The sequence below is a fragment of the Mustela erminea genome, chromosome 9 (assembly GCF_009829155.1).
Source record: "Mustela erminea isolate mMusErm1 chromosome 9, mMusErm1.Pri, whole genome shotgun sequence".
NCBI classification, from domain to species: Eukaryota; Metazoa; Chordata; class Mammalia; order Carnivora; family Mustelidae; genus Mustela; species Mustela erminea.
Window position 1 is genome coordinate 54,489,293 of NC_045622.1, and position 13,814 is coordinate 54,503,106.

The following is a 13,814-nucleotide window of genomic DNA, read 5'->3' on the forward strand; positions in this document are numbered from 1 at the left end:
ACACCTTACGACTTGCTTTGACTGACAGAATGTGAAGGAGGTGATATGAGGCCAGGCCCCAGGGCCTTAGCTCCTGACTTCCTCCTCTCAGAATCCTGAGGCCACCGTGCCAGGGAAAAGCCAGGTCACAGGACCACAGGTCAGGTCTGTCAGGCTCTGATGCCTCAGCCGCCAAGCACCAGGGCATCTGCTGGGCCACGTCCTTTGAGTGAGCATCTGTTAGTCACCTCCCCTGTACCAGGCCTTGTGCAAGGTCTAGGATGCAGCAGGACACAGGCAGACCAGAGCCTGCTCTCAAGGAGGTCTCAGCTGGGGTTTGTTTCCTCTTCCATAGGTGTAGGATCACAGGGATCCTTGGGGTTAAGGGAATCCCGTTGGTGACTGTGGAGTGTGGAAGTCGTGCCTGTCCACCACTTTTCTCCTCCACAACCAGGAGGCTTGTGTTTCCATAGAGGCCAGGCCTTGTCGTTGACCTGCTGGGTGGCCTTGGGCTGGCCACTTCACCTCTCTGAGCCAGTCTTCTCATCTGTAACATGGGACAGTAGTGGCTACCCCTTACGGAAGCTCTGTAGAATTGATGAGATCACCCACAGCAGGGCCAGACCCATAGTCCACACTCAGGAGAAAGTTAATCCCCATCTCCCCACACCTGCCCTACACTCAAGACCCTCACAATTGAGCAGTCCTCTCTCGGCGACTTTAACAACCAGCGTGGTGAGAATGACAGGACCTCCCTCCAATGGCCTCCGTTGGAAAGCTCACACAGGGCCTGGATGGGCCACTGGAGGCACTGTCCTGGCATTCGGCCCCAGCCTGCCCTTGACCTGTCCCCCTCTGCCACCTACCTGCCACCCTCCATGCCAGCAACTCCACTCTTCACTGTGAGGCGGGAGCACAGACTTCTCACCACCCCCCGGGATGTGCCCAGATGGCAACAAATGGCCTCAGGGCCCCCTTTGTGTCAGGGGGTTGCCGCTCCCCCATCCGAAGGCCTGATTTCCTTTCCTGCAAGCTCCCAGCTGGTGAGGGAGCTGCTGCAGGCTGAACTCTGGGTCCTGGAGTCCTTGTCTAATCTCTGCGCATCCCTGAGCTGTGCTTGTAGGGTTAGGATGATCATTAGGATGATCACTCCCGCCTAACTGGGCTATTGTGGGGAATAAGCGGGACGACATACATAGACCGTAAGCAGGCTACACACCTTTAGAATCTGGCCAGGTCCCCTCTTGCCCTTCCTAGGTGGCACGGAGTGGGAGCTAGCCAAAGTACTCGAAGCAATTCCAGCTCAGGCCCCTGGCTGTGCTGGGGGTCTCTGCAGGTTATCTCCCTCAGCCTCAGTCATCCCACCACTAACACAGGGGTAATTCCTACCTATCCAAGCTGCTAAGAGGTTTGGATAAAATTATATCAAGTGTTCAAGTCTGGAACGCCCTGGGCTCCTGGCCCAGCACTACCATTCCTGCCCCGCAGCCACCTCTCCAGTAAAGCCAGAGGCAAGACAATTTCCCCAGTCAGGGTGGACCGGCCCTGCAGTTATCTGCTGGCATTTCAGGGCCTGAGATGGGCCCTAGCTCCACAGAAGGAGCCCTTGTCCCCTGGGAAGAATGACCTGGGAATCTCAAATCCAATGACCCTCCAACCTCCAACAAAATTTCACTGGAAAAGTTTTATTGAAAAAGAAATTGTACAAATAAGTTCTTGGTTTGACAGCAACAAAGGCTCATTTTCCCCCTGCCCTCCCCACCTTTGAACATCTACAAAAGGAGAAAAAAAAAGTTCATCCCCATGATGCCTGATCAGAGTCTGCCCATGAGTGCCCCCCACCATGAGCAGGTTCCTGAGCCCTCTCTCTGGGGCCAGGGCCATCATGGGGGTGCTTATCCCAGGGCTGCAGCACCTCATTATTTTAGAGGGGAATTGGGAGTGAACTGGAATAGAGCTGGAGAGAGGGCTGAGGTGATGGTAGGGTCAGGAAAAGAGGGTCCCCATTCCACAGGGCTGGGCTGAAGCCCCCTAGCTCGATTCCGTCTCACAGATGAGAAAGCACTTGGCTATAAATATGAACACTGATTGAGGCAGGCTTAATCCCAGGATGCTGAAGGCAGGACACACCAACTGCCCCAGGGCCCACAGAATGTGGGGTGTCCGGGCTCAGCATCATGGTATCTGGGGGCCCACATCCAGACAGTCAATTCTGCCTGGGAAGATCTGCTTAGACACCCAGGAAACCTGCTCTGTTTTCCCACCCCCACCCCATGGCACATCCAAGGTCGGTACCTCAGCTTCCCCCCATAGCACCCATGTGTCTCAGGAGCCTTGGGCTGCCTCCTGCCATCCCTGGGGCCCTACAGCTCATCTCGCATCTTGTCACCTTTGGGCCGGACCAGGCGCCCAATGAACAGCAGGGAGCCGGTCTGGGTGTCTCGAACCAGGAAGATGAAGGGGTGGTCAGCGTAGAAGAGCTTGGGACTGCGCAGCTCCTCACGCCCGTAGATGTCCTGGTCAAAGGGGTTGCCCTCTGTGTCCCACTCGAAGGCGGTAGCGTGGAACACGCTGGCCAGGTACAGGTCCTTCTTGCCTGACATGCGTGACAGGTCTGCCTTGTTCTTGTCGATGGCCTCAGTCAGACCCAGTCCAGCCAGGTGTTTCTGTGGGAGAAGGGAGGTACCAGGTGAGGTCACATTGGGCAAGGCTCCTAGACCCTCACCCTCCGCCCATACCACCCATCACCTCCTATGCTGTCTGTTCCCCTCCTGGTCCTCTTCTGTGTGCTGGTCATGACGTGGGCCCTCTGAACCATGGCCTCATCACTCTCATGACAACCCTCCAAGACCTTCTAATCACCACTTCGAAGATGAGGAAACTGAGGTTGGGAAAAGGGAAGAATTTATCCCTGGTCCTGCCAAGCAATCCAGATCAGTGCTTCTCAAAGCAGGGGCTGTGGACAGCCACTGTGGGCAGCACCCAGGAGCTTATAGGAAACATACATTTCCTGACCCACTTCCTCCCATAGCCACTATCTCACAGTCTCCAGGGCTGGACCCGGGAACCTTCAATAAAATGTCTAGGTAACTCTTGGCACACTCAAACATAAGACTAATCTAAGGATAGCTAACCCTGGGAGTTAAAGCCTGTCCAGAGTGACAGATGCCTGGGACTTGCTTCAAAATAATCTGACCAGGGAGGAATGGGTGTGTTTGGGTGAATCCTTATTGGTTATGAGTTAATGAGGGTTGAAGCAGGATGATGGATACAGGACAGCTCATTATGCTGATCTCTCTATTTTTAATATATTTCCATAGAAAGAAAACACAGCCCCACAAACATGCACACCCCAACCCCCAACACACACACCTTCCATGGCTCTGCAGAGGCCCTGGAAGCCAAGTACAAGCTCTTTCACACGTGAACTGTGTTTGTACCATAGCCTCACCCCCTAGCAGGTTCCAGCTGTCTCCCTTTCCAAGAGCCTCACTGAACCATCAGCGCCCACAACGGTGTCTCAATGGCCGATACGCAGCCTGGTAAGGAGCTTTCACCACCCCATCTTCCAGGAAGCCCTCCCTCTCCCCAAAACTGCAGCCCTGCCTCCCTGCAACTCAGCACCCCAGCCTCACTCTGTTTCAGTGCCTGGGCCTGTCTCTGGCCCCCGACTCAGAGCTCTCCCAGAGCAGGGCCCCAGTCCCACATCCTCCCTGGCTCTCAGCGAGGAAAACACAGCCATGGAGGGCTGCCATCTGAGTCTCTGGCAGCCTTGGAAAAGCCCACTTCCGTGGCAGGACCAAACGGGCACCTGACCTGGGGTCCTGAGGGTCAGGAGTCCTGAGGCAGGTGTTCCAGGCCCAGCCAGCAATTCCAGTCCCAGTGACCCTATACAAGTTACACCTTTCCCATTTCCCAACTCCGTGTACCCACTGGACTGGTGTGTCCACTCAGGATTCCAAGAAGACACATGAGAGAAAGGGGGACAATGGAGTCAGGTAGCAGTGACTACAGGAGGAGCTGGGAAGGGCCTGGGACAGGCTCAGGACACAGGGATGGCCAGTGTCTGGAAAGCGCAGCTCAATCCACAGTACAGTCTCACAAGTGCCCCATTTTGTCTCAAGCTTTCTGCCCACTGCGTCAGCAGTGACTCTGAATCAATCCTGTGAGGGAGAAGCTTGCCAAGGAACCCTTTCTGGCATCCAAGGCAGGAATGAGATAAAAGCTTCCTCTTTTGAGTACATAAAGAAGTCTCTCTGGACAGCCAAGGCCACCTTGAGTTTTCACATTGAGGACTAACTACAGCTCCACCACTGACTAGCCAATGTGACCTCAGCAAGTCCCGGCTTCTCTCGGAGCCACAGGCCACCACCCAGGGTGGTCACGAGGGGAAAAGACTGTTGAGCACGTGGCTTTGGGTTCTGGTCGTGGCTAGTGCCACACAGCTGGCAGCCATTGTTAGTTTTACTGCTGCGTCTGAGGTGGGCTTGAACAGGCCATCGCTGGGGGCACCTCAGACTCTCTGAGGGCATGGCCTGGCACCAGCCGCCTGAGCCACCATCTGTGTGACTCTGGAGAAGCTGTTTAACCTTCCTGAGCCTCCAATTTCTCATTTGTAAGGAGCTCGATAGCCCTACCAGACGAAGCTGTTTTGAGCATGAAAAGTTTAATATATATAAAGTACTCTGTATACAGCAGGCGCCCCATTATATTTAGCTACTGAGGTCATCATCGAGTTCCCAAGGACAGGTTCCGTACCTCCTTCCCCAGCAGCGCCCAGTCCTGCCTGGACACCCAGAGGCTCAGGACAGCCCTGCTGAGCAGACAAATGGGCGCCCCAAGCACCCCTCTCCTGCAGGCCCTGCAGCCCCCGCAGCCCCCAAGCGGAGCCACCCCTCACCTGCAGGTCATGGGTCACCTCTACCACCCCCTTGGGCAAGGAGATGGCGACAGCTTTCTTCTGCATCTTCCCCATCCAGATCTTCAGCTGCTCCTTGGTCAGAAGCTTCTCCAGGCGCTCCAGGGGCTCCACATGGTGCGGCATGAGGATGAGGAGGCTGGACAGCTTGTGGGCCAGGGGCATCTCCACCATCTGCAGCTTCTCCTTCTCGTCGTCGTAGTAGTTGTAGAGTCCTGAGGGAACAGCAGGGAGGCCGCTGGGCGGGCCAGGCCTCAGGCACCCTCACACCCCCAGCTCGGCCCCCTACTTGACCAGGCACCCACCTGTGCGGTGCATCATCGTAACCCCAACTGTATACGAGCGGGTCACCATGAAGCCTCGGTTGTCCACCATCTTGTGGTGGAACTTCTCGTCCCAGTGCGCTGTAGTGGGAGGCAGAACAGGGTCGGAAACAGGCCCCGGCTTGGGAAACACGCCTTCGTTCCAGTCTTTGGAGCTCAGCGGCAGTCCCCTTCCCCTCTGAGCACCCACACCCTGGAGTACATGCTTCCCCCGCTTTGGGGGACTGGGGTGCTGGCCCTAGGACACTGCCAGAAGCTATGGGTCTCTACAGTCAGGGCCTGGCTGTTTCCACATGACGGGGAATACCTTCCGGAGGAGGACCCCCAGCTCAGCCACTACCCACCTCCGCCCTCCACTTGGCACCTGTCAGGTATTTAGGCGGCCCCTGCAGAGCTGCAGCCACCACCCCTGCCCAGACTCACGCTTGAAGAACATGGCGTTGACCAGCAGCGCGCCATCAGTCCGCTCCATGTCCTTGGTGACCTCAGGCAGCTTGCCATCGGTGGTCTGCGCGGCCCACTCATTGATGGACTGCAGGGCGCTGCGCTTGTCGCGGAAGTTGATCTTAGAGTGCTCGCAGTTATAGTGCTGCTTGCTGCTGCGCACGAAGTCCTCCACGAAGCTCACCGAGCTGGGCCCATACAGGCGGCTGCCCAGCTTCCAGGTCACGTTGCGCGCCGTGCTGTTGCTGAAGGCTCGCAGCAGCTCGCCCAGGCCCGCGTGCACCTCCTCATCGCGCAGCTGCTCTGCACTCAGCACCGCCTTGGCCTGGGACGCCGTGGTGGCCTTGCCCCCCAGCGACACGAGCCCCAGGGACGAGGCCACCACCACAGGCGACAGCAGGATGTTCTCCACTGCCTGGTCCTTGGCCATGGCCTGGTACAGGCTGAAGGCCAGGCCAGCACTGCGCTCAGCCAGCGTGGCCGCTTTGGGGCTCAGCTTCTCTGCCGTGCCTGGGGCCGCCGGCTTCTTCACCTCGGCGGCCAGGGCCATGGCCAGGAGGCAGCAAGTGCTGGTAAGCAGCAGGAAGCGCATGGCTGGGAGGCGGATGGTATGCACCACGAAGGACCTGTGAGGGCTGCAGAGAGGATGGGCCTGAAACCCAGGGTATTCCTCCCTGATGACCATCCCCAGCTTTCAGGCAGCCACCAAGTCCCCTGCAGATGGGAGCAAGAAAGCCCCAAGTTCTGAGGAAACCAGCCCTAACTCAGAGCTGCCCAGATCTGAGGTCTTACTCGGCCCACTCTCTGAGGCCCACTCTCTGAGCTCCTCATCCAAAACAGCGTTTCTAACAAGCCACCACCTCCTCCCAATTGATTTTAAGGCTGTACTGACAACACTCAGTCTTAGGCATTCATTATGCACTACCTCCATGCCTAACTAGACTGTGACCTCCAGGAAGACAGGAAATCTGGCCAGTCTGGTTTCCCTTTGTATCTCCAGCGCCTAGCACACAATAGGCCTCAGCTATTCCTGAATGAACAGAAACCAGGGCCACTCGGCCAGACTCAGGGTCCTCAGTTTGCATAAAGATTAGCTCTGATCTCACACCACCCCAGGGCCCTTCTCCCAGTGGCAAAAAGTGGCAGAACTGACGGTCTGCATGAAACACAGGTGCCTGGGCAAAGGATGTCCTGTTGGGACAGACGAAGGCCTGCTCCTCCCCCCATGCCTTTCCTTCTGCCCTGGGATGTTAATGAGTCACTGGTTAGCTCACTCATTAAGCGGGGAAGCCCAGATGCTCCACTCTCTCGCCCCATAGTGCCCTTGCGTGTCACCTCCTTGCTCAGCCTTGGTCCCCATTTTCCACGCTGTCGGGGTCTAGGTCTCCATGCCCAAGGCCTGTGTCCTAGCAGGAACAGGACTGCCCAGCTCTCCATGGTCCCTGGCGTGAAGGGGAAATTCCTAGGACACAAGCTGAGTGCGAGGTAGGTTTCCTGAGAGGAAGGATACTGGAGGAGGGGTAGGTCACAGCTCAGTGAAGCAATGACACCCCCTCCCCTTCACCAGAGGCTGGCCAGATGTGTGTTTGCAGGAAGCTGGGTCTACCTCAGGTTCCATTCTGCCCTCCCATCTGACAGTCGCTGCCACCCAGGCCCTCTGCTCTATGGCTTCAGGGTGGGCAAGACCCCTCTCAAACCACAGTGGTAGCAGTGGCCCCTAAAACCAGCCTCACTTGCCTCTCTGGGGCCTCCAACCAGGACAGTCTCTCTACATGGGATATATCCCCCCTACTTTCATGCAGGACAGAAGAGATGACAGGGCAAAGGGAAGGGTTGGAAGAACTCTAGTGGAGGCTGGGACCCCAATGCTCTGGCAGATCCCATCTCGTGGCTGTCCGGAAAGTGCAAATTCGGAATCCTGGTGGAAGACCCTCAGGACCCTCAGGACAGATCCTGCAGGCCTGTCTGTAGGAGCCCCGGGTTTCTGGGAAGACTCCACACTATAGCTGCCCTATGAACCAGGGCAGGTCCCCCTTCCCTGGGCTGCCAGCTCTTTGAAGGTACGGTGTAAAGGGAAAGCAAAAAATGCATGGGAGATGGATGAGGTGGGGGGAGGCAAGGCACAGAGAGACCTGTACCCTACCGAGAGTCCAGACTGGGGAGATCATCTATCCCAGGGCCCAGGCCGCCTTCCTCCCAGCCCTAGCTCCTTCCCCACCAGGCCTGGAGCCTCAAAAGCAGAATGACCATAGGATTATTGCACAAACAAGGACACCTAAGAAAATGAAATGAAGCACTACTGATGATTATACCAAGACAACAAACATATGGCCACTCTATAAAAAAGCCAACACTAGTTCATACAGCTGTGATGCCAGAGCACAGAACCTGGGCAGAGGCCATGAGCAACTCATTAGAAGAAAGTCAAGGAGCCCAGCTCACAGCTCCGCCACGTGGCAGACACCATCTTGACAGCCCCCACCCACAGCCAACTAGGACCTCAAAGGACTGGGAGGGGCCTTCCAAGAAAGCACCAAATGACTAGTTTGGGATTCCTCAGGCAGCCACAGAGCTGCGCTCCTGCTCCTGCTCCTGCTCCCACTCTGGCTCTAGGTGACGTGGCAGGCTGGAAACGGAATTATCTGCATCCGCCAGCAGAGGGGGGCTTCCAGCTTGGGAAGCAGGAGGCCTGGGTTCAGGACCCAAGGGGTGCTCCAGGGGCTCCCTGGCCTTGGCTTTGAGTAGGCACATCTGCTCTGCAGGGAGATCCGTGGCTGTGTAGAGGGCTGCCTTGTTAATCCAGCAGCAGTCACGGCAGAGGAAGACAAGTCTTGGCAAGCAAGCCAGCTTCCCGCAGCCCAGGAGCCCAGCCCACGTTGCCACAGAGAAATCCCAGGCCCGAGGCCATGGTTAGACAATTTACAGTCCCACAAAGGACAGGAGCCAAGGGCTGTACCCATAGCCAGACTCAGCTGAGACTGGATTCCGGGCTTCTCTAAGAGGGGAAGGGCAGCAAATTTTCAGGGGGTCCACAAGAGAGGATCTCAAACAATTGAGGGAGTCTAAAGTACCTTGAAACTGCCTCAGAAGGAGGTCAATGCCTGCCTTTTTCATTCTGAAAGAAAACAGAAGAGTGAGGAGAGTGGGATAGGGCAGAGCTGGGGTGGGTGGTGGTGAGGGAGGGCCCTGTAAGGCCTAAGCCCCAAAATGGGACTCTCCCCCAGCACAAAAAAAGGTTTAACCCAGTCCCAGATCCACAGGGACCTTGGAGGCTGTCCACCTCACTGGGCAGTGGGAGCAACTGAGGCCAGAAAGGGGGCAGGGAGGCACCCCAGGTCCCACAGGATCAGTGGGGGTCAGGCCTCCTAGCTCAGGGCTCCTTCCTCCCAGAAGCACCCACAGAGCCCCCTGAGGAAGCCAGGATGTGGTATCCTGTTACACAGCGAGTTAAAAAAAAATTCTGCTGGGAATCCCAGCGACTAGAGACAAAAGGAGTGGATCAGATCGGAGGCCTCAGGAAGGGGGGATGGGCAGATGAACCATCTGAGGACAGGAGGGTGTGGTACCAGCCAGAGACTTCCAGGGAACCAAGGCCCCCTAATTTTCCTCCGGCCTCCATCCGGGCCCTATAGCCCAGAGGGACATGCTGGACGGAAACCGGGAAGAGGAGGGGCCAGGCCTCCTGGCCATGCTGAAAGTGGTTTCATTCTTTCTCCACTCCAGCCACCTCAGGAATGTCCCTGGGCTGGGGGCAGGGAACCCTGGCCTCTGGAAGTAGTACCCTTAACCCTGCAGTTACCCCCAGAACCAGGAGGTGGACAGAGTTAAGAGTGCCTTCTAGTCAGCTAACCTTTCCCTCCTGGGTGGGGGGATAGGGACCCAGCTGTTTCCTCCCCCCACCCCGTTCTGGAAGGAGGTGGGGGAGAAGGTGCTGGTCAAGTTCTTTCTTTAGGTGCCAACATCTACCGATGCAGGCTGCAGATCAGAAAAGGAGCAACCTTTGGTGACCCCTCACAAACTGTGGGGAACCCAAGACACACACACACCCCGCCCTGAGAAGAGCCTAGACTATTTCACCTCCTTTCCTACCTTCAGGAGGCCCCCCTCCACCCCCAACAAGCCCGTCAGGAGCTGGTCCACCCACCCCTAATGACCCCTGGGCCTCAGCCCCGGAGGCGGAGGCACCATTAACCGTAAAGCTGGCTTGGCCTCCTACCCCAGCTGGAAAGGGCCCCAGACCCCATCTTCTCCCTTCTGGTTCCCGCACAGAGGCAAGTACCAGCATCCTGGCTCCCAGGCCCACTGTTTCCTCTCTGCCATCGCAACCCCTGCCCCATACTTCTGTAGAACTCCTCACTTTGCCCCAGCCTCACTTTGCTCCGACTCCCCGCCCCGCCCTACCCCTACAGGCTCACTCGGCCATCACCATCTACCCCCGGGCTCCGGATCCCAAACGCTCCAGCAGCTCCCAGGGTGCCAGGGCCTCCAGTTCGAGGGCTCTGCGTTGGCCCCCAACCCCTCCCCGAGGGCCTCCCACCCCCTCTCACTCTCCGGAGCACCCCCCCAAGGCACCGGCTGCATGCTCGCCGGCCCCCCGCCCTCACCTGGGCCGGGCGGGCTGGCGCCGGACTAGAGACCCACTCGAGCCGCGGACCGATTCCACTCTCCGCCGCTCCCGGCTCCCCAGGTCTATATATGGCGTTCCCCTCCTCCCGCCCGTCCCGAGAAACTTCTGGAAAGTTGGAAAAGCTTCCGGAGGGCGCCCCGGCTCCGCCACAAAAAGCCAAAGACCTCCCCCAGACCGCCCCGGCTCCCGCCCCTCCCTCTGCGGGCTTTCACCCGGCCCCTGGGTCCTACTGCCCCCCACACCGGGCGGGGCTCGAGGAACCCCCGCAGAGAGGCTGGGCGCTGAGACCTGCACGACCTACACAGGGTGCGGGTGACCTCTGGTTCGGCGGAGACTCCGGACTTTCGAGGTCCTGGAGATGGGGAGCGGGGGGAGGGCAGTCGTTCGAACCGCTGAGCTGGATGGGACACTGAGCTCCTGGGTCCAGCTCCCAGGAGAGGCGCTCCCTCCTCCCCACGTGCCGGCTCACCCCAGTCACACACCCTTCCGGCAGCCCTTTCCCTGGCAGGGGCTCTGCCCCGAGGCGATCCACTCCCCCGTTTTAGAACGGAAACTTAATTAGGTCCCCAGACACAACCCTCCTCAATCAGGGTCCCCCGCCTTTGTTTTAGAGGAGGTGGTCAGAAATGAGAGACCGTTATCTTTCTCCATCCGCAGCTTATCCTGAACAGCTCGACCTCAGCGACCGCCCTGCCCAAAAGGGATCCTACCGGGCCCAATACCTGACCCTAACTCTGGGAAGTCCTGACAGAGGCGGAGACTCCGTGAACGTCGTGGTTTGGCCGGGTCTAGACAAGTGCACAGGAAGGAGAACCTTGACTGTCCACTAAGGAATACGTTGTATGATTCTAAGCAAGTTACTTGCCTTTTCCGGGCCAAGTTCCTTCTTTGGCTGTGAAATGTGCGGCTGTCATTCCTTGCCTAACGCCCCCACCCCCACCCCCTCGCTTCCCCGTCTGTCTCCCGCTCTCCTTGGTTATCCCTGCCCCCTCCCAGGGCTCCAGGGCTCATTATCAAACCCTCTCACCCCACCCCTCCCACAACTGATAGTCCCTTGAGCCCTGAGTTAAGAGGTATTCAGGTCTGTGCTAGGTGCTGAAGCCGCAGCTGAGAACAGGATAAAGCCCTATGGTCAAGGATGTACAGTGTGAGCTGGTAATGCGCACGTTAGTAGGGAACTCCGCAGAAGATTATTTAGGACATCCCACTACCTCTCAGGAGTGCAATGATGGCTAACAGATGAGCCCAGAATAGAGAGGACAGGGCAGGGCAGAGAGACAGGACAGAGAGACACTTCATTCATTCATTCGTTCAACCAATCATTCAGCTGGGCTGAGTGTCTTCTGTGTTCCAGGTGCATCCTTGGATCTTGGGGAGCCAATGAATCTCAGCCGCTGAGGTGAATCATCTGGGTCCCCAGCAGCAGGGGTGGGGGAAGGGCCCTTTCCCTTTCCGGTGGTGACTAACTACAAAGTCTGGGTTAGGCGCTGCTGCTCAGAGCTTGAGGAAAAGGACTGTGGGAAATCTTAGGTTCCAAGAGCTTCAGACTCTTTGAGTCAGGGTCAAAGAATCAGAGAGGACTTGAATCCAAAAGTGACCATCATAGAAGGTAATATCTTACTTGAGTCCCCATAAAATCTTTGAATCCATCTAGTGAATCTTAGAGTGTTAACTCTCAGAGTCAGAGTCTGAGAGTGTTAACTCTCAGAGTCAGAGAAGAAAAGGAGCAGGATCTCAGAGCCGCAAGGCATCTCAGAGGTCATGGGTTCCTGTATGTGGCCCCTGGCAAGAGCTTCTGCAGTATCCCAAAGGCAAGTGCACAGCCTCTCCTAGAACAGGGAGTTCAAGCCCCACAGAGGCAGCTAACCTTTCTTAGGATAGGTTAGATTACTAAACAAAATTGTTCCTCCTCGGTGTGGTGTCCATCTCCTTGGAGTGGCTGTACTGGTTTCTACGTGCCTCTTCCTGCCTCAACTGTGGAACGCTTTTTTTTTTTTTTTTTAAAGATTTTATTTATTTGTTTGACAGACAGAGATCACAAGTAGGTGGAAAGAGGCAAGCAGAGAGAGGAGGAAACAGGCTCCCGCCGAGCAGAGGACACCCCCCTCCCCCATGCAGGGCTCAATCCCAGGACCCCGGGATCATGACCCAAGCGGAAGGCAGAGGCCTTAACCCACTGAGCCACCCAGGCACCCCTGTGGAACACTTTTAAGGGTAAGTCCTTGTTATCCAAGGAAGCCTGCCAGGTCACAGGCCATACCCTGCCCTCTACCCCACCCCCATGCACAGCTTGGTGCTCACAGGGTGATCAGTCCCTGAACTAAGAGTCCACAAAACTGGTGGAATAAAGGAAAGGTCTTGGTTTCCAGTGGGTCCAGATGTCAAAATCCCAAGAGACTTCCTTTCCTCCACACTCTTCCATTTTTTAACTCTCTGAGGCCTCACCAACACTTCCAGGGTGAGCTGAATGCTATGATTCTCAGTGCTGGCTCTGATGGGGAAGGGTCAATGGAGGCTCCTGCTGCTGGATAAACCCAGAATCCTAAGGTCAGAGTAGAAAGGACAAATGCCCTCCGTTAACAGAGAGAGAAACGGAGACCTAAGGAGAAGGCTAGGTCTGAAGTAGATGGCTACTGTAGCTCAAACTGAGCCAGAAGCCTTCGCTATGGCATTATTTCTGTATCATCACCCTACAGTGTCACTGAGTGTCACTGGAGACCCAGGCCTTCTTCTCATTAGGAGTCCCCAGTACCCAGCACAGCGCAGGCCCAGAAGAGGAACTTGGTAAGTGCAGTCAGAGAGCAAGTGGTGGGAAGTTGCTGCTTGAGTCTGTGGGGCTCCAAGCACCGCCTCCCCGAGGAAAGACCACGGCTCCTTTAAATTTCCAAGATCAGCAAAAAAAATGTTGAGAGCCTTTGCCACATTATTCTTAGCTCTGAGCCCAGCCCAGGCCTGGCTGTGGCCCTTCCCCCACACTCCCAGGCTGCACATTCTGGAAAAAAGCACTCTCTTTGGAGGGAGGAAAGCCTGAATTACAGTGAGGCTCTCCAGCATTTCAGGTCTGGATTTCCCTCCAGTGCCTTGGCTCCCTGAAGGAGCTCTTCCTGCCCTTCACCCCCATCCCATCCCTGAGAGGCGTGGAAAGTTGCCCAAGGTCACAGGGCAGGTCCAAGGTAGAGCTGGGCTGGCAGATTTGAGGTAGAGCTAGGCCAGAGTCCAGGCGCGGGATCCCCAGCTCTCTTACCCCCAAACCACCTTCTGATTGATCCAGCCGGATAGGCAGGCCCCATTCGGCCAGGGATTACAGAAACAGCTTTCTCTGGCTCCAGTGGCTAGACTAATGCAGTCCTTGCCCTTAGAACCCTAGGGCGAAAACTAACATATCATTTAAGTGCTCAGCATACCCCTATTTAATATTTTCAGACTAAGTAAGAATGTCACCATCATATTTTCAAGTAGACTCCGCACCCAGCATGGAGCCCAGTGTGGGGTTTGAACTCCTGAGCCTGAGATCAAGACTTGA

At 56.6% G+C, this 13,814-nt stretch overlaps 1 protein-coding gene across 3 annotated transcripts; it reads right to left on the minus strand.

The window, feature by feature from the left end:
- Positions 1–1,648: 1,648 nt before the first annotated feature.
- On the minus strand, positions 1,649–11,118 carry SERPINH1 (serpin family H member 1). 3 transcript variants are annotated; one of them, XM_032357879.1, is made up of 6 exons: positions 10,269–10,473; positions 8,736–8,779; positions 5,644–6,299; positions 5,203–5,301; positions 4,880–5,112; positions 1,649–2,645 (listed from the first exon to the last, which is right to left on the minus strand). In XM_032357879.1, exons 3-6 carry the CDS (start codon positions 6,254–6,256, stop codon positions 2,343–2,345), a joined length of 1,248 nt encoding a protein of 415 aa, XP_032213770.1. In that variant the 5' UTR covers positions 6,257–6,299; positions 8,736–8,779; positions 10,269–10,473; the 3' UTR covers positions 1,649–2,342. The 3 variants fall into 3 exon arrangements, with proteins under 3 accessions (XP_032213770.1, XP_032213771.1, XP_032213768.1); XM_032357880.1 differs by lacking the exons at positions 8,736–8,779; positions 10,269–10,473 and adding an exon at positions 11,014–11,118; XM_032357877.1 differs by lacking the exon at positions 8,736–8,779 and having other exon boundaries at positions 10,269–10,469.
- Between the last annotated feature and the right edge of the window lie 2,696 nt (positions 11,119–13,814).

Coding starts and splice junctions, on each gene's coding strand:
- SERPINH1 (XM_032357880.1), bottom strand. CDS start 6,256: ATGCGCTTCCTGCTGCTTACCAGCACTTGCTGCCTCCTGGCCATGGCC. Junction 5,302..5,643: donor CAACGCCATGTTCTTCAAGC/GTGAGTCTGGGC, acceptor CTCCCACTACAG/CGCACTGGGACGAGAAGTTC. Junction 2,646..4,879: donor AGGTGACCCATGACCTGCAG/GTGAGGGGTGGC, acceptor CTTCTCCCACAG/AAACACCTGGCTGGACTGGG.